General features: G+C 33.9%; 3 protein-coding genes across 3 annotated transcripts; 1 reads left to right on the plus strand and 2 right to left on the minus strand.

The window, feature by feature from the left end:
- Positions 1 to 1492: 1492 nt before the first annotated feature.
- LOTGIDRAFT_116136 (hypothetical protein) lies at positions 1493 to 1771 on the minus strand (the record flags this gene model as incomplete). Its single annotated transcript, XM_009055036.1, has 1 exon — positions 1493 to 1771. One exon carries the CDS (start codon positions 1769 to 1771, stop codon positions 1493 to 1495), a length of 279 nt encoding a protein of 92 aa, XP_009053284.1.
- A 460-nt stretch (positions 1772 to 2231) lies between these two features.
- LOTGIDRAFT_160158 (hypothetical protein) lies at positions 2232 to 11886 on the plus strand (the record flags this gene model as incomplete). Its single annotated transcript, XM_009055037.1, has 4 exons — positions 2232 to 2286; positions 3538 to 3598; positions 6628 to 7373; positions 11663 to 11886. The coding sequence occupies 4 exons, from the start codon at positions 2232 to 2234 to the stop codon at positions 11884 to 11886; spliced, it is 1086 nt and encodes a 361-aa protein (XP_009053285.1).
- Positions 11887 to 15205: 3319 nt separating this feature from the next.
- LOTGIDRAFT_116012 (hypothetical protein) lies at positions 15206 to 20238 on the minus strand (the record flags this gene model as incomplete). The annotated part of the gene is made up of 11 exons (XM_009055038.1): positions 15206 to 15576; positions 15909 to 16016; positions 16289 to 16424; positions 16692 to 16897; positions 17267 to 17347; positions 17742 to 17847; positions 18179 to 18283; positions 18608 to 18667; positions 18948 to 19052; positions 19582 to 19653; positions 20161 to 20238. 11 exons carry the CDS (start codon positions 20236 to 20238, stop codon positions 15206 to 15208), a joined length of 1428 nt encoding a protein of 475 aa, XP_009053286.1.
- Between the last annotated feature and the right edge of the window lie 1753 nt (positions 20239 to 21991).

The following is a 21991-nucleotide window of genomic DNA, read 5'->3' on the forward strand; positions in this document are numbered from 1 at the left end:
GTACCAGGCGATGGTAAACTAGGGAAACTAACAATCCATATGGGTATTCTCATATAACATATTCTGTCAGATTTGACGACATGTTTATAATTTATGCTGCTTTCGAGAACATTGCCTACAAATTAATCCTGGTTTCAAGGACGACATGCAGTCAAGAATAATTTCAATATGATGAAACATTTGATTCTATTAAGAACATAACAAGAAGGTGCGAAAAATATGATGTTTTTCGCCAAAAGAATAGTTTTATAATTTTTCACCCAAGACGTTGCATAACAAGTTTTCAAGTTTGTCAATTTGCCGGAGACCTAGTAACTATAACAAATTTTGTAAAAACTTTATGATTTCGCGCGAAATAAAAATATTTCGGTAATATGATTGCAGAAAATTCAACTTTAAAGTCTCATCTAGCTTCCAGCATATCAAAAAGCACCCCCCCCCCCCCACCATGCTTCGTGCTTCGAAGGGGCGATTACTATCAACTAAAGGAGACCCTTGAACTCAACGATTCCACATTCAATACCACGATCTTAAAAGGGGACACTGGTACTTGTCGTCAACTATTATGTATCTATCTAACTAGCGATATCGTCCATTTATATCAGTTTTAGTTGATGTATCACATTAAAGACATTTCCGGACAATACTTACCGATTTTATTAACGAACTGAATCAAGATCAGATTTCGTGGAAAATTTATAGATTTGCATACTAAGTCTCTTTAAGTTGACTTGGGATGTCGTATTTCTAACAGTGATCGAGTACCGAGGGAATAGCTTGTCATTTATAACACTCTTCTCAATAAATTCTCTGCTTTAATAGTTTAGTGGTAAAAATCGCTTTATTAAGAATTCCGTTCACCGCATATTTGACATATTTTATGTCCAAAATATTTCTAAATAAGACGTTTGAAGGTTGATTACATTCTCGATTTTCGTCAAAGTTGTTTCAGCTTGATTAATTAGTTCATCTTTTCTCTGTCCTTCTCACTTTCTTGTTGAATGGTTTCCACTATTCTCAGTAATTAGTCTCTAAAAACTTGAAAAGAAAAATCAAATTAACAGCTTGAAGGGAAACATGACGAGTCAAGTCCATATGTTAATCACACTGCAAAATAATGCCTTCCGTTTTGTCCGAAACAGAATAAAAAAATTCAGACTGAAAGAAGAATTAGATTATTCAGATGAATATGATGTATTTTTGAGATTATGAGATGCAATTCCGTAAGTTTTTTTTTTAAGTTATTGAACTTTGTTTTTCTGTTCCTGGACTTCGTATAGATAAAAGCCCCAGACTTCAAACGATCTGAACTGCAAAACGAAACTCGAAATCCAAAATAAAATTTTGGCAGTATATTAGTAGCAGCAAATGAACATTTCATATGGACCTTCATATTTCTGTGAACTAACTTCATATTTGTGTTAAAGGATTTCGTATTTCTGTTATGTAACTTTATATTTCTTTTAAGTTACTACATATTTCTGTTAAGTTACTACATATTTCTGTTAAGTAACTTTATATTTCTGTTAAGTAACTTTATATTTCTGTTAAGTAACTTTATATTTCTGTTAACTAACTTCATATTTGTGTTAAAGGATTTCGTATTTCTGTTAAGTAACTTCATATTTCTGTTAAGTAACTTCATATTTCTGTTAAGTAACTTTATATTTCTGTTAAGTAACTTTATATTTCTGTTAAGTAACTTCATATTTCTGTTAAGTAACTTCATATTTCTGTTAAGTAACTTTATATTTCTGTTAACTGACTTCATATTTCTATATCTTTATTGTTTAGTTTATCGACATCATATTTCAGTAAATCGACCCCAGGTTTCAGTTCATTATAATGTTTCGACACATGCGTTGATTCTGTCCCAGACACTTCGACAAAAATTAGTTTCTTTTATGAGCAACTGAAGTCACAGAACTCCAAAAATGAAGTCATAATGAAGTCAAAATGAAGTTGATGGAAGTTACAACAGAGACTCCCGAGGATCCTTTAGTCAATATTTTTTCGATAAATACAACGTTTCAGCTGCTGGCGCATGACAAAAATGAACTCTCATTTTTTTGCTACTGGAGACATAACGAATTTATAGAAGTTACAACACGGACCCCGAGGGTCATTTAGGAGAGTTTTTATTTTTCAATTTTCTTCGCTCGGGTCGTTAAAATTGGAAAACGTTTAATTCAACATTTTGACGAACGATTCGAGCGAACTAAATGAATTAAATGTCGCGGAAAAAAACTCTTTTCATCTACAGTAGACTTGAAAATATATTTGAAGGTAAATAATTGAAATGAATGTGAATCTGGAATTCTAGAGAGTAATCGAAGTCCTCCCCAGGGAGTAGTTTGCGGTAACGAAGTCCGACTCCAATGTGATTGTTGAGTCAATAACAGAAGCAATAATCGCTGAAGGTTGAGGATAATGAAAACCTCCATGCGTGACCAGAAAGTCATTAGCAGCCATCAGCCGATTTCATTAACTTGTCCTTTTATTTGAGATTGGCAACCATCTTGAAGCCACATTCGTCACAGTTGCCCAACTTTGTTTACTTTATTTACCATTCTAGTCTGCTCTTCTGTGAGTCGTGGGAAACGTCAACATCAGAAAAACATTTCTTCAGTCTGTAAGCAAATTAAGATCGACTTTTAAGTCAATTGCACTGCGAAGAGTTTCTATAATACAGTTCTTTAAGACGCCGACTGTGACCAATAAGTATCCTAAGACTTATCGCGAGTTGACGAGTTACTATAGATTTCATTTTCAATCATTATTATCATTTTACAGTCTTTAAACAAATTAAGATCGACCTTTAATTTACTTGAATTAAATTAGAATAATAATAAATTCTTTAGGACGATGATTGTGACAAATAGTGTCCTAAAGCAACCCCGACACTTGCACGTTATCTTCGCAATGACAGAGATGTCACCGAATTGGCCAGCCTTGCCACCATCAAGTGAGAGGCATTGCGAGGCAAAAATAAAGTGTCAGTGTTACTTAAGATTTATCGTAATTTGGTTGACGAGTTACTTTCATTTTTAATCATTGGTGTCTTTCTGACTGTGAAGACAACGTCTGGGAATGGTTTGTAATGAAGCATAAATACCTAAAGATGGTTTTCCTTATTTTTTAGTGTCAAATTAAGCAAACTATCATGTACTCTTAATCATCTCATTATGTTCTTATTGCATATAAATAAGAGTTTTAACCAAACATAAATGTCCATGTATGTACAGTCTGGATAAACAAAGAAATACTTTTTGACCTTTCTTGATCGGTCACTCATTGAAATTCTGCTCATAATTCTCTTCTAATTTAGATAATTATGAATTAATTGTGGACATGTGAGACAAACTGGTATTTTTCCAAGTCATCTAGAACACCTCTACTTTCTATTCATACAAGTATTAGCATTTTCATTTTCATAAATGAAAATAAGGGAACCCATCTTTAAGAGGTTTTCGAAATGTTGTATGTGTATCGGGGACAATGATAGCATCAATTTGCACCATTTCAATTTTCAATCAGATGTCTGTGATTCTAACAATTCTACTAAAACTAAGTGTTTTATAACGTCACCGCAACAAAGGTACAAGCAAAGTTTATGTGGGTGAATTCATCAAAAACTTAGTTTTAGTGGAATTGCAGGAATCACAGACGCCTGATTGAAATTTGGAATGGTCACATTGATCCTATCAGTGTCCCCTATAAACATAAAAAAATTAGAAATCCTCTTTACAATCCCTTTAAGCCTGGCCAATGTCAATACTGTTGTTTTCCAATGTTTCAAGTATTTATATTTGATCTGAAGTTATCATTGATCAATATGATCAATACACCTGAGATATAATAGCATTTTTATTTTTACTCAAGCTTTTAGCAAAGTTTATATTTACTTAAGCTACTAGCAAAGTTAATATTTACTTAAGCTGCTAGCAAAGTTTGTATTTACTTAAGCTGCTAGCAAAGTTTTATATTTACTTAAGCTGCTAGCAAAGTTTTATATTTACTTAAGCTGCTAGCAAAGTTTATATTTACTTAAGCTGTTAGCAAAGTTTATATTTACTTAAGCTGCTAGCAAAGTTTTATATTTACTTAAGCTGTTAGCAAAGTTTTATATTTACTTAAGCTGCTAGCAAAGTTTTATATTTACTTAAGCTGTTAGCAAAGTTTATATTTACTTAAGCTACTAGCAAAGTTTTATATTTACTTAAGCTGCTAGCAAAGTTTTATATTTATTGAAGCTTTGAGTAAAGTTTTATATTTACTCAAGCTTTTAGCAAAGTTTTATATTTACTCCAGCTTTTAGCAAAGTTTTATAACAGTCAAAAGGTAAAGGCGATCAACTAACCCAAGTAACTCGTATCAATTTTCAAAATAAAAATTCAACTTGTGGATCGCCTGTAATTACTTCATTAATGATGAGGTACCGGGCGTGGAATTTACTTTCTGAAATGTAACAGGATAGTCTAAAGTTAATTGATAACGCAAATAACGTTGTTCTATAACAAATAAGAATCCAAATAAAGAACCTGAACTGTCGTCACTTCCGCTGTTCAAACAGCTCGTATTCGTCTTATTGTAGTCGTATAAGACGTGGGATTTGAAATCTGAAAATTACTACAGCTAGCTGGAAATTATTTTCTTTAATGAGGTCGTAATATCGTACTTTCTACTTCGGAATATAATGTAACAATCCGGAACTGTCCCTATTTCAAAGTATTTATCCTATTGTGACGGATTTGTATTTTGAAAAGAACTGTAGGTCACAGCTGGGACTATAGGTAGCCGCCTACAGCTCTTTGAGTTTTTCATAGTGCTTGATACCAACTAAGAACTCAAACGGTAGTTACATTAAGCGTTAGTCTTGTGATGTTGAGCTAATATGTTTTCGCCACAAGTTGAAATATTTAATTATTAAAATTTAATATAACAGACAGCTAGAGTTTGGTTAAAAACTTGTTTAAAGAAACCAACTTGAATGATTGATTCTCTTTCTTCCAGTTGGTTTTTATACGTTACAAAAACAATACTCATTACGACTGGGCAATATTAAATATTGTCATTATAAATACGCTTATTTAATTGGACGAGTCAAATATAAAGAAGACATTTCATTGCAAGGTGACATTCTTTTCCAATAAGATAATAGTTATAAAATCCAAACCGACCAAACGCACCACCGGAAGTGAAACTCCATAATACGGAACCTGTCCCTCAAATTCAAACGCAAAATCTGAAATTACGTATATTACGGATTACTAAATGTTCTATATCGAAACGAAACTATTTGAAAATTATTCTGTGATGTCCATATTATGGAGAATTTCATAACACCGAACATTCCCTCAAATTCAATAGTTTCGTTCCGATGTTTAGTAATCCGTAATATAAGTAAGTTCAGATTTTCGCGCCATATTTACTTCCGGTTGACGTGGTTTTGCCGATGTCAATTTAATACTTGGCAAGCCAAATAAGTACGTCTGTTACAGCCTAACGCAAAGGTCACTAAAACTTTAGAAGGCTTGAAAAGGTGGACTTCATCGGAAAAACTCTTTTCAGCACTTATCATTATTTACAATGGCGATTGAGGAAGTTTTTGATATGTTTACTTTTACACACAAAAACACCATTAAGAATTTTGCCCTGTGGCGGACATCAATCGATAACAGACGTCCTTTTGAATTATGAGACTGATTTCAATTGCCATACCTTAATAGAAAACGCATTAAAGTAGGTTTTTAGTTAACCACTCGGATTGGTGCTCCAGCTACAAAAACTTCATTTCTACGTCTTGATACGTCTCCATTAATTCTCTTTCATTGATTTAAGACTTTTTAACACCCTCGAGTTCGCTTAAAAGTGGTCTGAATAGCGAGGATAAAATAATATGTTCAGCAAATACAGTTCGTCTTTTATTTACCTTGTTTAGATAAGGACTTGACTCCTCTGGATCCTGTCTAAGAGGCACTTAACCTATTGAAGACTGGAAAATCCCGTCTCTTTACACTGGAAATTTTCACGTTGTCAGGAATGTCAAGTCTGAAAATATATTAACTGATATCTTATTTAACTATAGAAGTTCATTTTCAACAGAATAAAATGAAAGAAGAGCGGTCTGCAATTCTAGCAACTTAGCATTTTTCGGCTCTCGGGCATCAACAATCTAATTAAAATAATATTACAATTTCGTTTCGTTATTTTTTTTCAATTTTAATTCGATTGGGGCATTTCAAGCAGGGTTGAAATAATTTCCATCGTCCTTTGAGAGACAAGGATCTCTTAACTGATTAGTGCTTTTTCACCTATGGTTCTCTTTCGACTGAATAAGAAGTAATGTTTATTTTGAAATTCTTGATGAGCTTTTATTCTTTAAACATAAAGAGTAGCCTAAAACATACCTGGTTGTTCTAGTAGGCCTATTGTTTGTCTTCTCAGGAAAGATCATCGGGTTTTCCTAGCAAATTTAATAATTGCACAAATCTCAACACAAACATGCTCGCAAACCGTTAAATGTATCTAAAATCATTATCGATTCACCCTTTAAAGGATGTTTTTGAGGAATTGCGAAATTCGCCAGATATTATTGGCTAATGTTCTTATTCTTTATATTTCCAGGTTTAGTGAAGCTTACAATCATCAGGAAGACAAAAGAAGTCTAGATCGTCTTGGAAGTGGTTTAGTCAAAAAATCAGACTCTATAGAAGATGGTTTCAATAAACGTGGTTTAGATGTTTTAGGATCCGGTTTAGTGAAAAAACCCATTGATCAACTTGGGTATGGACTGATCAAGAAGCGACCAATTGATTCTTTGGGATATGGTTTAATAAAGCGACCGGTTGATTCTTTGGGATATGGTTTAATCAAAAAGCGACCAATTGATTCTTTGGGATATGGTTTAATAAAGCGACCGGTTGATTCTTTGGGATATGGTTTAATCAAAAAGCGACCAATTGATTCTTTGGGATATGGTTTAATCAAAAAACGACAAATGGACCAATTGGGTTATGGTTTGATAAAGCGACCGGTTGATGAATTAGGATTTGGTTTGATCAAACGACCGGTTGATGAGCTTGGTTATGGTTTAATAAAGAAAAGACCAGTGGATAGCTTAGGTATGGGCTTAATTAAGAAAAGCGACGAGCTTACGGATGCCGATGAGCTTGGCTTGTACAACGAAAAACGTAGCATGGATCATATAGGCTATGGTCTAATAAAGAAAGACACCGGCGACAAGAGGTCCTTAGACACCGTTGGCATGGGACTGGTCAAAAAGTCCAACATGTTAGGTATGGCACGACGACGTATTATGAATCTTAGGTACCCGAACAAAGTTTTCCATAAGAGACCGATAGATTCACTTGGTGAGTAACAATGGATGGTTGTCAAATAAGTTCAAAACACAATCACTGCATGAAATTTAGGTAAAAGTTCACAACACTTCACTTGATACGGTTTTGTCCGCCATTTTGATTTATCAAAGAGCTCGAGTCTGCCAGACGACATTTTGCCATTGATACACCAGGTCGATGTTTCTATCCAAGTCCCTACGCCCTTCTTTTCATTTCCACCACAAACATTGACGTATCAAAGGTAAGGGATGTCTGACTCGAACACCCTTGACTAAATCAAGATGCTTGTCAAAAGAAGTTTTCACATTATTAAATATCATGCAGCATATTTCTACCATGCCATTTGGTACTGGTCATTGATTAAACATTCACCATCAATTGTTACTCACCTTTTTTTTTGTTAACTCACAATTTGTCACAATTTCACACTTTTCTTGACTATTAAGGCTACATTTTAATAATAAGCCATTTTGCTCAATGAATTAAGAGCATTGGTTGATAAAGGCATTACAGTGTCCAATTACCCTCATAAAAATGTCGTTGAATGAAGTTCTAAATGAATAGTTGCTACTATACCTCCACGTTACTGCAGTCTTTTATTTAAATATTGTGTCGCAGCTTGCGATTCAAAATGGCCCTTTTTGCCATCTAAAATTTTCAATATTGATACCCAAAATTACAATTTATCACGACGATCTGCGATTCAAATCAATTTATATATATTTTGTGAGATTTTTCTGTTAAATTTATAAACATACGGCAACTTTCAAAAGTTTCTATAATCTAAAGGAACTAACGTCTACAACATTACTACTTCATTTTGAATTGCTTCCAAATTTTTTAGAAATATTGTGAATCAAAATTTAACTTGAAGAGCCAAAACTGAAATTTGGTGTTCCAAATTGCTAAATTTCAAACTAAATTGAATCCTGCATTAAGGGTCGTGAAACTACAATAAGTTTGAATTGAATCCTCTTTTTCTTGTAAACTTAAGCGAAATTTTGCTACGAAAAACCCGAGCATAAATGACTGTTGAAAAGAGTGGCCGCAAATCAAATCTTGCATACGTTAGTAAAAAATTTGTCGGAACGCATTTCAACTATTTCTAGTTCCTTATAGGTGCTGCTTAGTCTATAAACAGTTGATGAAACTACTGCTTAGAAACACTTGTACGTACGTTGTCTTCAAAGTGTTGGAATATTAATCTAATTAAAATTAGACCCAACTATCGTTTTGGTTTTTTATTAGTTTTTATTTTTACCATAGCAACTTCAGAGAAGGCTATATTAAATATAGAAATTAATAACAAAAAAAAAAAGAAACGAAAATTGGTCTAATTTTAATTAGATTACTGGCATAGGTAAAATAAATATGTGGAATATACAAAAAAAACTATGCAATAAAGACATAGCTATTCTACATAAAAAGTCATCGGAAATTCCTAATAAAACTACATGCTGACTTAAGTTGATCATACTCTAGTGAAATTCAAATCACGCAACCTTATGATTTATTCAACTTTTAATGAATTATTTCTTATTATTTACTTGCCATTTTTACCTTGCGATTGATCTATTTTTACAGAAAAATCATGATTGATGCCTTGTTTTTTAAATTTTTTAAAGTTATTTGCGTCAGCTTTCTGACTTAATCAAAGTTAATGACATACCTACTTTTCAAAGAACTCCAAAGAATTTGTTTTTTTTTTCGGTGGGTGTGGTGCATATTTAATATGCATATTGAAGTTGAAACAATTAAATGATAATTTGCGACCATCCAGATTTCTGCAGTTTTCTTGATAAAAGCGATTTGCTTCATGTCGAATGTTACGGATCCGATAAGATACACTAAGTCGCTAAACGACCAATCGAACCCTTCTTTATTAATAACACTAAGGTTTAACAAACGAGCGCAGATCATGTCCAAGATATTGCCTTACGAAACTTCACTGTTAAAAAATCGATATTATTCTTGAATTGATTGTGCGAATACCACATTTTTCAAGCGCATTGCCAGTCACCTTCAAAACTGTATCAATAACAACTAAGCTAATACGAAAACTATATTAATTAATTCCTTAAGAACACATATATCTATAAGAAAATCAATGATGGATTTACATTAGAAATAAGCTGAGAATAACATAGTTTAATTAACATGATTTGATGATCTCTAGAGTCACTTGACCCATGATTTATTTATTTAAAACCTTGTCGAGTTGGAAATCAAATTCTGTTGAAAGGTCAATGTTGAAACTCCAGGGTTTTGACGATCTCCTCTAACTCATCAAACATGTTAATTAAGAATAAATAATGACGAGGTTATAGGAATTATTACCATTATGTACCATCTGGTGTATTTCATTTGTAATCATTGCAATGATAGCATGTAGTAAGCAGTGGCTGATATGATAGGTTGTCAACCATGGAAACATACGTCAACACGGTAGATTTGTTCCATGTAAAGAAATTGCTATTCATCGATGTTAAATTTAGAATTCCTTAATATTAAAGGGACATATGCGCCATTTTTGGTGTTGATTTGAGTCTTTAATATATGTAAATAGTCTTCAGAAGTACGAGAAATGTACGAAAATCGCAAAATTCCTTCAAAAATATCTCAAACTAAGAATTTCTTTTCCTATTTCTATAGATGAATTTTCTATATTCAATGTCTCAAGAAAAAACGACTCGTCTTTTTAACTTTCAAAAGCGGATAATTCTGGACACACATGGATTTGAAGGCTCAAATTTCGACGTTGCGCTGTGAACACTATTTCTGATTGGCTTAGCTTAAAAAAAATCTTGTTTCTTAGACATGGTATGATTGGTCAATAAAAAAGGCGTACATGTCCCTTTAAATCTGCAAAAAAGTTATATAACCCACGTCAGCAGTTGCAATTTCTTTTCTCCCCCAGGATCAATTTAGACGGTCACTTAGGAAGTCAAATTTCTTTTCATTTCTTTCCTTTCAGTCAGAATTTCTTTTCAGAACTTTTGCGATTTACTCATTCAATATATCTTTACCAAGTTTCATCATAACCAGCTGTAAAAACTCAGAAAAATGTCTCACCGGACGGGGGGGCTGCCAGCAGAGGCAACTACAAAATACGACCACCTTTTGTTAAGTAGTTCAGAAAAAAGAAAGGCGAATGAAATTTTAAAAGTTTATGGTCATACCAAATCCATTTCGTTATTGTAAGAAGGTGGAGGTTATTTCTATGTCATGATATGGGATAGTAGGAGATGGTAATTTGACTAAGTGAATATTCCGCACGAAGCTGTGTACGTGTAAGCTCTTCTGACGTACAGTAAATCACAGGGGGAACGGTTTGGACCAATCTAAAAGTAATATTTAGGTTGACAAACATGAGAACAACATCACTTCTAATCTGATACCAAAATTTAAAGTTAAGATGAAATTTATTCTGCCTTAAAGTGGTAGTCTGATTTTTTTTGAGTAGATTTGTAAAGTTATCTTGTCGATAATTATTAGAACGCAAAAAACTATTTAAAAGGTTTACGTAAACATTTCAAAGTTGTGTTGTACGTGAACGCAAAATTGTAAAGAAACCGGTCCGTACTTCATTTGATGGTTTCGAAAACTAAAAAATAATGAGCAAAGCTCAACACCAAGAACTGCTTTCTTAACAATAAGTAAAATAAACGGAATTCCCCCAAGTAAAAGTAAAAACGTATAATTTGAAATATACTAGGATTACCCATGAAAAATAAGAAAAACAAAAATCGGTTCGATTGCATTTAGTCACGTTACTACCAGTTATTACTCTATTTTTCTCAGATAATTTGTTATCTGCAGGATTACGACAACAAATATCAAGAACATTAACAAGACAATAATTTCATAGTGGATGAACTTGCTAACCCTTGCTCCCCAGGTTTAAATTGCCAACCCCCGCATTCTAGATTAGAAATGTTTTATTGATAAGGACTTGAAGACTCTTTACATTGACCATAGTTGCGTTCTTTCGGTATGGAGCAAAGAATGCGTTCAGGATGGCGGACTAAAGATGCGATTAGACAAGTACGGAGCTGGATTACTGTTACGGCTGTAACATAGTACTGGTCCGAACAAGATTCTCTTTTCTATTGTGCGGTTATTCTGCATCGTACACCGCAACGATCTTCGTCCATACCCTCTCTTTTAGCACCTTATGATGTTCGTTCCTTCCTTCCTCCGGCTAAATGAAGCTGAAATGGTGTATGAGGTATTATTTTCTCAGTTGAATGCCTCTTGGTATCAGCTGCTTTAACAGCATAACGTATTATTTCTACTTTTAGGTATGGGTTTAATCAAGAGAGATGGTGGTGACAATGTCATGAAGAGACCGGTTGATCCTTTAGGAATGGGCTTAATGAAACGTTTCCAACCTAATAAGAACCGTCTATTCCACAAGCGACCCATTGATGCGCTTGGTATGGGTTTAATTAAACGTAATGATGCTTTGAATAAACGACCTGTAGATTCACTAGGTATGGGACTTATCAAACGAAGTGCAGAATAAAAACACAATGCAGTTAGAATATTATCTATCCTATTTTCTTGACAATGTATCTTAAAGGGCGGCATCAACTTTCTTTGTGCAACATTTTGATCAAATTTCGAATAACTAGACTCACAAAGTGGTTATTTCAAATCTTATTTGTTATTTCTGAATATTATTATGAGTTGATATATATATCTGAATGTTATTTAGATGCATTTATCTGAATATTATTTCTATGTATATCTGAATATTATTTCTATGTATATCTGAATATAAGTTGGATGTTTATCTGAATATTGATTTATGTAGTAATCTAAATATTATTTTGATCTATTTATCTGAATATTATTTTGATGTATATCTGAATTCAATTTTGATATATTCATCTGAATATTATTTGATATAATTATATAATATAGACAAATATTCGACGAACAATGAACAAGTATATCTAAAAAATATTTGGATGTATATCTGAAAAATATTTAGATGTATTCATCTGAATTTACTTTCCCTTTTGTTGTTAAGATATTTAGATACCGTTTGCCACAGATGTGTATATTTCGTTATATTATGTTGAATGTCTCGAATCTCTGTAATATAGCTGTTGAAAAGGTTTCTTCTATTGACTTTGAAAGCAACAATGATGTGCAATAGGAATGCGTCCTTGATTTTGGAAGTATCGCTTGCAAATTGCTCAAGGATTGTTATTTTGCTGTTTATTTCCTCATCTGTTATATCTCATGGTTCTTTCTTCGTGATAAGTCCTATAAGACCTCAAAGCGTCAGTTTTAAATTGCCATAATGCAAAAATGTTACGACTCTTATATGTTTCAATTCCCAATTCCTAAACTTTGTTGATTAATTTGTTTGTTAATTGAAAATAAAATGAATTGTGATAAATAATATATTCAGTGGCAATATTTTAATAAATAAACTATAACATGGTTGGATGATGTAGAAAGATTTTCTTTTCATTCGCATGATTTCTTCATAATGTAAACATCTTGCACCATTGACAAAAGGCAATTCGCTTCGATTAACACTACTGGAAACATATAAACCATGAAACACTGCCAAGCAGAAATATAAGAAGCAATGTACCATTGAGGACGTCATATTTAGATATAGCACAAGATTGAAAGCACTTTGTTTACAAGAGACTGTCTGTTCACCTCAAACGACATTTTAACGGAATATCCCTCAGGATATCGAAATCGGGGGGGGGGGGGGATGTACTAGAGAATTGAGGTCTATGGGCTGGAAAAATCTGAAGGCTGTTCACCAAAGAAAAAGAATAAAGTTGCAATTGTCCTATTGAAATTTCTCTATTGTTTATTGCGTAACCCATTGGATTATAAGAGAGTTCTCAATGCGTTGCTGAAATACACTAATATAAACAATTCGCTTAAGGGGGATCAATTAGATAGCGTAATATCCGACAAAATTGTTGAAGAGGGGTGATTGGATTGCACGCGTTTATCGCTACAATACAATATATAGCTGAAGGAATACAATATCCCCTGTAACAAAATGGTATGGCCCCAAAACGGGTAATACATTACCTAGCAGGAAATTACGTCATACGAAGGGGGAATCTCTATAACCTAATAGTAAACAAGCATGATTTTAACAAGTGTGAAAACCTTTGACTTTTGTGTCTGAAATAGTGACTTTACAATTAGTGAAAAGTGTCTATAAGTGTAATCCAGCAACGCAATGATGTTCCCCAAGTATAGGGGTGAGTTTATTTCTTTGAACATTGTTTTGAAGTGTATTAGGAATAGATTGGCGTAATACTATCTAAATATATCAATGTAACTCAGTACTGTCGTGAAATACACGTACTATTTAGTTTATACCCTAGTCTGTATGTTTGAATCAATACAATGGAAAAATTGGCACAACCCCAATAACTGACTGCGTAACAGATTTTGACGAAACTTTGTATCATTATGTACATTGAGGAAATGTTTGTTTTGAGTTACTGCCCTTGATTTATGCAAAAATACGTCAAATTATGTGCTATGTGGTGTAACCTTTTCGGCGACCTCTCGTTATAGGATATTGACAAAACCTGTAATGTTTATGTATGAATTTTGAGTTGCTGCCCTTGACTTAGTCAGGATAGATGAAATTTTGCCTTCGAAAGCGGTAGACAATGTATAACATTGATAAAATATCTCGATTTTTATGGTTGAGTGGACGTACATATAGCTTTGAAGGCGCTTATCAGTATCGATATTTGATAAAAACGCATCAAATACAAAAATTAAAAAAATAACAGAAAAGCTTTTATTTAAAAGAAATAACCGAAGAGAAATGCAGTAAATAGTGAAATGGTTACAGCTAAAAAGTTCACAAGGTTTTTACTGAAAGCTGTTTCTGATATATTACTTATTTTGACTCTGTGTGTTATACTTTGGTCTTCTGATAACTTGGTTATTTCCCCTTCGTTTATTCCACAAATCCAAAATTTTACTTGTTTTATCCAGTGCTTGGTTGCTGAAAAGAAATGGACATAATTCTTCAACTACGAAATAATATCAAGTTAGTTATGTTGTGCATCAGATTCCTTGCTTTGAAAAATTCACATATAACATTTTAACCACATTTAATAACGATACACAATTTTATGTGATCTCTACCCTTAAATATCGCTAAAGGATTATTTTAACAACGTGTATCGTAGACACGGTTTGCTAGTTTTCCAACTACATGTAATTCAACGCCAGATTTGTCTCTTATAATGAGTAGCAAAATTTCACCAAATGACGATTGTCCAGAACTTATTATTATTTGCATTATTGCAAATGCACCTATGATTGGTTATATTCCATACAGTTATGATTACAATAAGGCTTATTTTGTTAAAGTTAGTTACTTGATGCTAAGGATCCGTAAAAGGACTTCACGACATCCACTTTAACATTAAATTTTTATTTTATTTACCTGTAAAAGTGTGGTCTACTTTGGGAGGATATTCTGCTTGTTTCTCTATGGTGTCTTGTGCACAATTTGGTACCAAGAATTAAGAATACGAGTTATTGGCGCGCTCGATTGCTCTGATCTCATCACTGAAATGTTTTGAACTCATGGTTGCATAAAAAATGTAGTCCTTTTTTATTTCGAAATACGGTTAATAGTAACACCAGGTAGAACATGCGATAGCTCTGTACGTCATTTGAGAGAATGAAACCATAAATTTCCCACGGCCCATTTACTTCCCTAAATTATTGAGCTCGTGTATTCGATATGGAACCTTAAGTCGTTCTTATTACATTGGTAGTTTTTTTCTGTTTCAAGGAAGACAATAGGTAATGTATATTTGATACACCTATTTTTTGGCGATCAAATGTTTTGTGAAATGAGAATCCAATAACCAAACCTGTTCTGTAGTTCTCCTCCAGAAAATAGCCATAAGAAATAAAACCGTCCAAGGTGGAGCGACACAAGACATGACGCCTTGAAGGTATAACCACAACTGTCCTCCCTGAGTAGTCTGCAGTATAGGTATCCATAGAATGCTGAGAATAACACATACACCAACTGCCAGGCGTCCAACAACCATCATTTCATTCTGGGAAGCTTGTGGACGCACCCTCTTCCATAGATCTATAGTGATCATACTACTGGCACTGTTGAAGATGGATGTTAAGGTACTCATTAAAGCTGCTAACATGCCAGCTATCATGAGTCCACGGAGACCTGAAAATATTACTTGAACTGAAAATACTCCGTTAGAAAGAAAATTCTTGAGGGACCCTGGTGACCAAGCCTAAAGACAACTCTATTTCCCGGATAACCCTGTACCAAAAAACATTTCGGTCGACTGGAATGAGACGGACATCTGCTGTTTTTACAGTCATAAGCTGATTACTCCAGTTTTAATCAAGCTAGTAAAATATTTCGACGCAACGTAGAGCAATTAAAGAACCCCGTGTTCCGCGGATGGTCTGAGTTTTTCTGGTCTCAATAACACCATTCTGTTTTGTTTATCTGACTGTTAAAGGTGCTGCTAAGTTGAAAATAGTTTTTACCTTGTGGTAAGAGTCTCAAGACCATTAATGGATATGCTATGTTGCTACAACCAGCTTTATTACCACAAATATCATAGCATTTCTCTGGTGAGGCACAAGCTACTTCATCTGGTTAGAAAAATATAGAGATCAAATTTACTGAGTAACTTTTTTTCGTGGTCAAATTTTCAAATAGAGTTAACCAAATCCGATAAAGAAATTGAAAATATCAGAATAGCCGTTGACTATCTCATTTTCATGTATAGCACTAGTGGAATAAGTTATGCAATTTGTCGAATACTTCAACCTAGGTTCCAAACTAGAAACAAACACAAGCTTTTACATCTACTATTTAATGCTTGAGGCCCTTTTCGAGCAAAATCTTTTGATCATGAGCTTACCAGGATAAAGTACTCGGCTGATCATACCAGGTATTATCCATAAGAAGAACGGGGTGATCTTCAATAGCGCAGCTAGTAATGTTCCTCCTTTTGCATGGCTAACATTTTTAGCCGAAAGACAGCGCTGTACCATTAGCTGTAAGAGACAAAATACTTGATCACTAAAGGTGGCCACTTCACGTGTTTTATAGAGGATGACCTCATTCAACGTTACGGATGTAATGTTAACCGACGTGTTCATGTGCCCATAAATTTGTACAGCATGCATGGCTAGTTTGTAGGGTGGCATCAGAATGAGTTATAACTGTATAACGTGAGTCATCACTCCATAATTTAAAAAATAATTGAGCTAATCAGAGGCTAGTTCCGCCCTGGCTTCTTCTATATATACGCTTTACATTACCTGATCCGAACACCAAACAGACAGTCCAAATATAGTCAATCCAAAAACTGCCCCAGGCCATGGGAGATCACCATTCTCTATATTTCTAAAGATATGGAAGGAATCATTTCTAGGCAAACCACAAGATACATTATTGAGTGTATAATTAGCGACTGCGCCCATATAACCCTTCTCTAGCCCTTCCATACCACCAACATTAACCAAACCTGGAAATCATCAAATGTTGCACTTAATTTCATCCAGTATTCAAGACTTTGTTGCAATATTCAGTTGGTTTTCAGAAACGCAAAGGACTGTATTTGACATTTGTTTCTGGTCATTATTGGGATAGATTGATCAGTGCTCAGTGATTCTGACAATAAGGGTAGATTGTGCATAATTTTATGGGACAGTCGCCAAAATGTGGTTCGTTGTTACCTCAAAGTACTGCACATTATTTTAAGTTTGATTCCAGCAAATATTGGATTAATCACAGGTTGTTCTTCTTGTGGGAACAGATGCCACTGATGTCCGAATGCAGTCAGTTGCCTTGTTGATCATTTTGTTCAGAAGTTGTTTTGTTGTTGAGAACTTACCTATAACCATCAGTACAGTAGCACCAACTAAAACTATGACCGTTTGTAATGTATCTGTATAGAGCACAGCAGTTAGACCACCTGCGGACAAAAAGCACTGGTATATCAAATGATTGGCATGCTCGGAAGACCTCAGAAGACTAAGAGCCATGACGGTACCGACGAGAAGACAGGGGATCTAGCAACCGTTTGATAAAAACTGACTAGACTCAGTCTTTATATTGTTACGTTTAATATAGCATCGAGAGAATGTGTTGCAAATAAATCAAACTGGTGTTGTCGACCAGTTAAAGATTGTTTCAGTCCGAAAGCTGTACTCTTTCAAACAATTTGAATATCGTATGATTTTGTAATTGGTATATGAGTGTCTTTTTGGTAGGTGGTAATCTTAATATTCCACAAGGCAAGAGCTAGGTCTATACAAGAAAATTTATCGTCTGAACAACGGTTCTTCATTACGTAGCAACATATATACCTGTTATGGTGTAAAATGCCGTTACGATCAAAATTGTGATTATACACAAATACAGATTCCATCCCAGTAGAAGATTCAGAAACAACGCTCCAGCATAGATCTCGGCCTGGAAAACATCACAGACATCCATTAGTGAAATAGCTTATTTGTTGTAGGTAGTGCACACAACGGGTTATACCAAACAATTTCGTATCATATTCAGATAAATCCTTTCATGGTTCGAGTGTGAAAAATGACTGAGGCCATTAGCTGTACATAGACAATTACAGGAAATTAAAACAGAACACACACATAAACGTTTCTTTGTTTTCTTGCAAATTTGTTCTTGTCCAGAAAGTATGACGTTGCTCGTCTTCAACCACCATTAAGGATCACACATGTAGGAAGCAATTTTGGATTTATATGTTGTACGCCCCTAAGATATAAGATTTGCTTACCGATATTTTAACCACAATGTATGTTAGTAAGGCTAGCGAGGACATTAACAGTTGTAGTCTTGTTCCCCCAAATCTTAGCTTTAAATATTCTGGCATGGTATATGTCTTTAAAAATATAATTCAGATTCTATATTGAATTGAAAACCGATGTTCTTAGTGCATCCATCTAAACTGACTTAGCTTCATTTGAGGTGGTGAATCTTAACAAATTAAAACAAGAAGCGTTGCCTATTTTCCTTTTTATCACTGAGTTTTCATATTTACTGAACAAACATAACAATGCAAGTATGTTAATTGACCGGCTTGAAAACCATGTGACATCATGAATATTTATTATCTTGCCCCCTAAAAGCCAAGAGTTCACCTGCTGAAGGAAAATAGGACAAATATGTATGAATTCAGGACGTGTTGAACAGACAATGCACTTACCCCAGAGGAGATATAAACCGGTACAAACAACCAACCTAGAGCTATTAATAAAAACACAGCCTACAAGTGACAAATAAAATTGATAAACATTTAGATTTCCTTGAAAATGTTTTGCTAGAAAGGTTGTGCAGTAATGTCAAACCTGATCAATATCTATAAGTACTATATCTATCTATAATTCAAGTTAAACTTATGCAGAATTGAGAAGAAACTATGTAGGTATGACAATTTTGACCAGTATTTTAAACCTTACACTTTCATTTATTTAGTATTTATTATGGCATTTTCGTTATAACATTAATATATTAATCAAACATTTCTGTATATATTAAATTCTTACATGCCATTCGAATATAGTAACCGAATAACCGTTAACCGCTGCAGCTCCCGCTAGACCAATAAACATAGGAGCACCAATATTACTAGCAAATAGTGAGCAACCAATCTGATAAAAGATAAAAGTGTCCAATGCCATAAGTGTTGATTGTCAAGATTCTGATGGTAGAATGAAAGAGAGTGGTACAGACTACTCGAAAAAATATCAAGAATCACACTACATATCATTCAAGCTTGCACAGAAAAACATTAATTGGTATGTGCATTGGTCAATATTTGCACACATTATGTAAATTATTCATATAGAATTCAATAATTCCTAAGCACTTTATTTCCATTTTATTACAAAAAAAATATAAATATGAATTTTATACGTTTTTGCTCCTTATCAATTCAATTTTTCGAGAATTTTCTTCGGAGAACACAATTGACGCTTAATGGGAGACTTGTGACTTTGGTGCTCCCCAGAGTTGCCGGGTTTTGAATTCAGCCTGGACAGTTGTGTCCCCCCTCATTGAGTCAGTCTGCCCCCTATTTGTCACCCCAGTCTCGGAAGGCTGGCTCCACTGTTCATATGCTCACTGAAATATTTAGTGGTTACTGTTATACATACAACCCAATAACCCTTTGTTACTTACAATGAACCAGTGTTGATCTTGTCCCGCCAGAAAATATCCAGCAGTACTCGTACGTTTCGAACGACATGACGACTGAAATAGAAATTTGTGGCCACTGTGTCGATTTCAAATTACGATGTCTCTGCATTTAAACTATTTAATACAAAATTAAATAAACATGTAAAAAACTGTAAAAACGAAGACAAAAATCATATATCGATCATTCGAAATATTAAAAGAGATTTAAGGGATTGTATAAACGTTTTCTAAAATTTTTATGTGTATCAAGAACACTGAAAACGGCAATGTGATGAAACATATTTAGCATTAGTGACGTCATCAAACACCTAGTTTCAGTAGAATTGCAGGAACCACAGACGTCTGACTGAATATTGGAATTGCGCAAATTCTAAAATTGTTAGAAAACCTCTTTACAATCTCTTAAATATTTCTATATCGCTCTACAATTGACCACTATTTTAACAGTGAGCATATTTTATTATTGCACAGTTTTTATATATTTAAATTTTAAATTTTTACAATTATTGAATTAATGATTATAAAATTAATTTAACATATAAATGACTTTAAATAACCTACCCATATTCCAAGAATTAAGATTCCAATAAAGTAACCTATGATGGTGACCCCATCCACGATATTAATATTTTCTGTCATATCATCTAGTCGTGTACTGCTACAATGAGAGCCTGTATAAGTTCTATATTTATTGTGAAATGATCCTTTATCTAGGAAGGCCTAGTTCTGAATATAATATAATGATTCTCGTTTGGATTGATTTATTTTAGTACCTTCAGTAGACTATTTAAATTGAAACGATAACAATGGGTTGGGAATGATTCAAATCGCAGTGTTTCAATTGGTTGATTTCATTTCAGGATGTTAGCCAGTCACGGCGCCAGCCTCCCGATACTGGGAGTACAATTAGGGGCAAACTGACTCAACGGAGGGACAATTGTCGAGGCTCAATTCAAAATGTAGCAACTCTGGTGAGGACAAAAAATCGCAAATGTCTCATGGAGCGTCTGAGAGGGTTCTTCCAAGAAAATTTCGACTTATTGAATTGATTTGGTGCATTCTGACACATACTTTGGTGCAAAAACTTATAAAAATGATATTTTTAAATTTGTTAAGAATACGATGGGTTTACAGTTCAGGTGTTAACCATCTCCCCTCCCCCCCTCCCATTGTTTTGTATCCCCACTGACGCCGCAACTGATTTTAGCATTTCGTACATGCACAAGCAAACAAAAGGTTCTGGAAAATGGATAATTGAAAGTCACTTTATTTCCATTTATAGCATTTGGAATTTTTTATACTCACCTCAACCTTCATATAGTGAACTTAACAAAAACAAAACGTCGAATAATATGGCGGCCAAACTCACAACTCGCTGTACATGTTTGAAACTTAATAACAACCCTGTCAAAATACAACATGAAAATGTAAATAATTTTTACATTTGTGATTTTCTTTTATCACCAAATTCATTTATTTTCATGACAAACACAAAATGTTTCGTATAATTTCTGCCTTCTGTCAATTTCAGAACGATAAACTTCTTGAATACAATTGCAAACCGTGGTTAAATTCTGAGCACCTTTTTATTAATTTAATGATTTTAGTATCCTATAAGCGACGACATGACTATTATTTGGTCATTTTTTTACGATTATGTTTGAAAGAAAACCAAACGTGTTGTTTCTTCATGATTCTTTCTATTGGCTATGGTTTGAACTGCTGATGACAGAAACATATTAATGGCGTTTTTATTGAAGCCAATCGTATCAACTCGCTTTGAAGGTCGATTATCAGCACATGGTACAAATCAAATGAGCATCCGCATAACCGAGTTGCATGTTTACTTGCTTCACAATAATTTCACTGTGAGCTAAGATTTGGTCGATTTGGATAAGTGCTTTGGCAAATTGCTAAAATAAATGTGTATTGTAAGCAGATCGTTGTAGTCGCTTCGTATATATAAATGCACACTTTGATCTGTGCGATACGATTTGCTTAAATAAAAACGCCTAAAGGTCATGATTGTTACTTTAAGGTAGCATCTCGGATATTGCTGGTTCGACATTGAACGATTTCTACAAATTTTTTGACAAGAATTTTATTGGCATTCTAGAGTTATTTTAATCTATGAAGCTGTAATTTAGCGAACCGATGTCTAATATATCTATAATTATGAGGTAAAAACATCAAGACCTTGTCTTTAATACGTTATGAAAGATTCGTCAAAATTCATAAAAAATGATGCTCACTAGACCAAAGGAATTGAGTGGTTTTTAATAAATGAGATATCACCCATGAACCGTTAGGTTAATCGACCTGATAATATTTAAAATTGATATTATGAGCAGATGGAGTCTGTAGACCAATCCAAATAACTATCATGATATTT

The sequence above is a fragment of the Lottia gigantea genome (genome assembly GCF_000327385.1).
Source record: "Lottia gigantea unplaced genomic scaffold LOTGIsca_23, whole genome shotgun sequence".
Lineage (NCBI taxonomy): Eukaryota > Metazoa > Mollusca > Gastropoda > Lottiidae > Lottia > Lottia gigantea.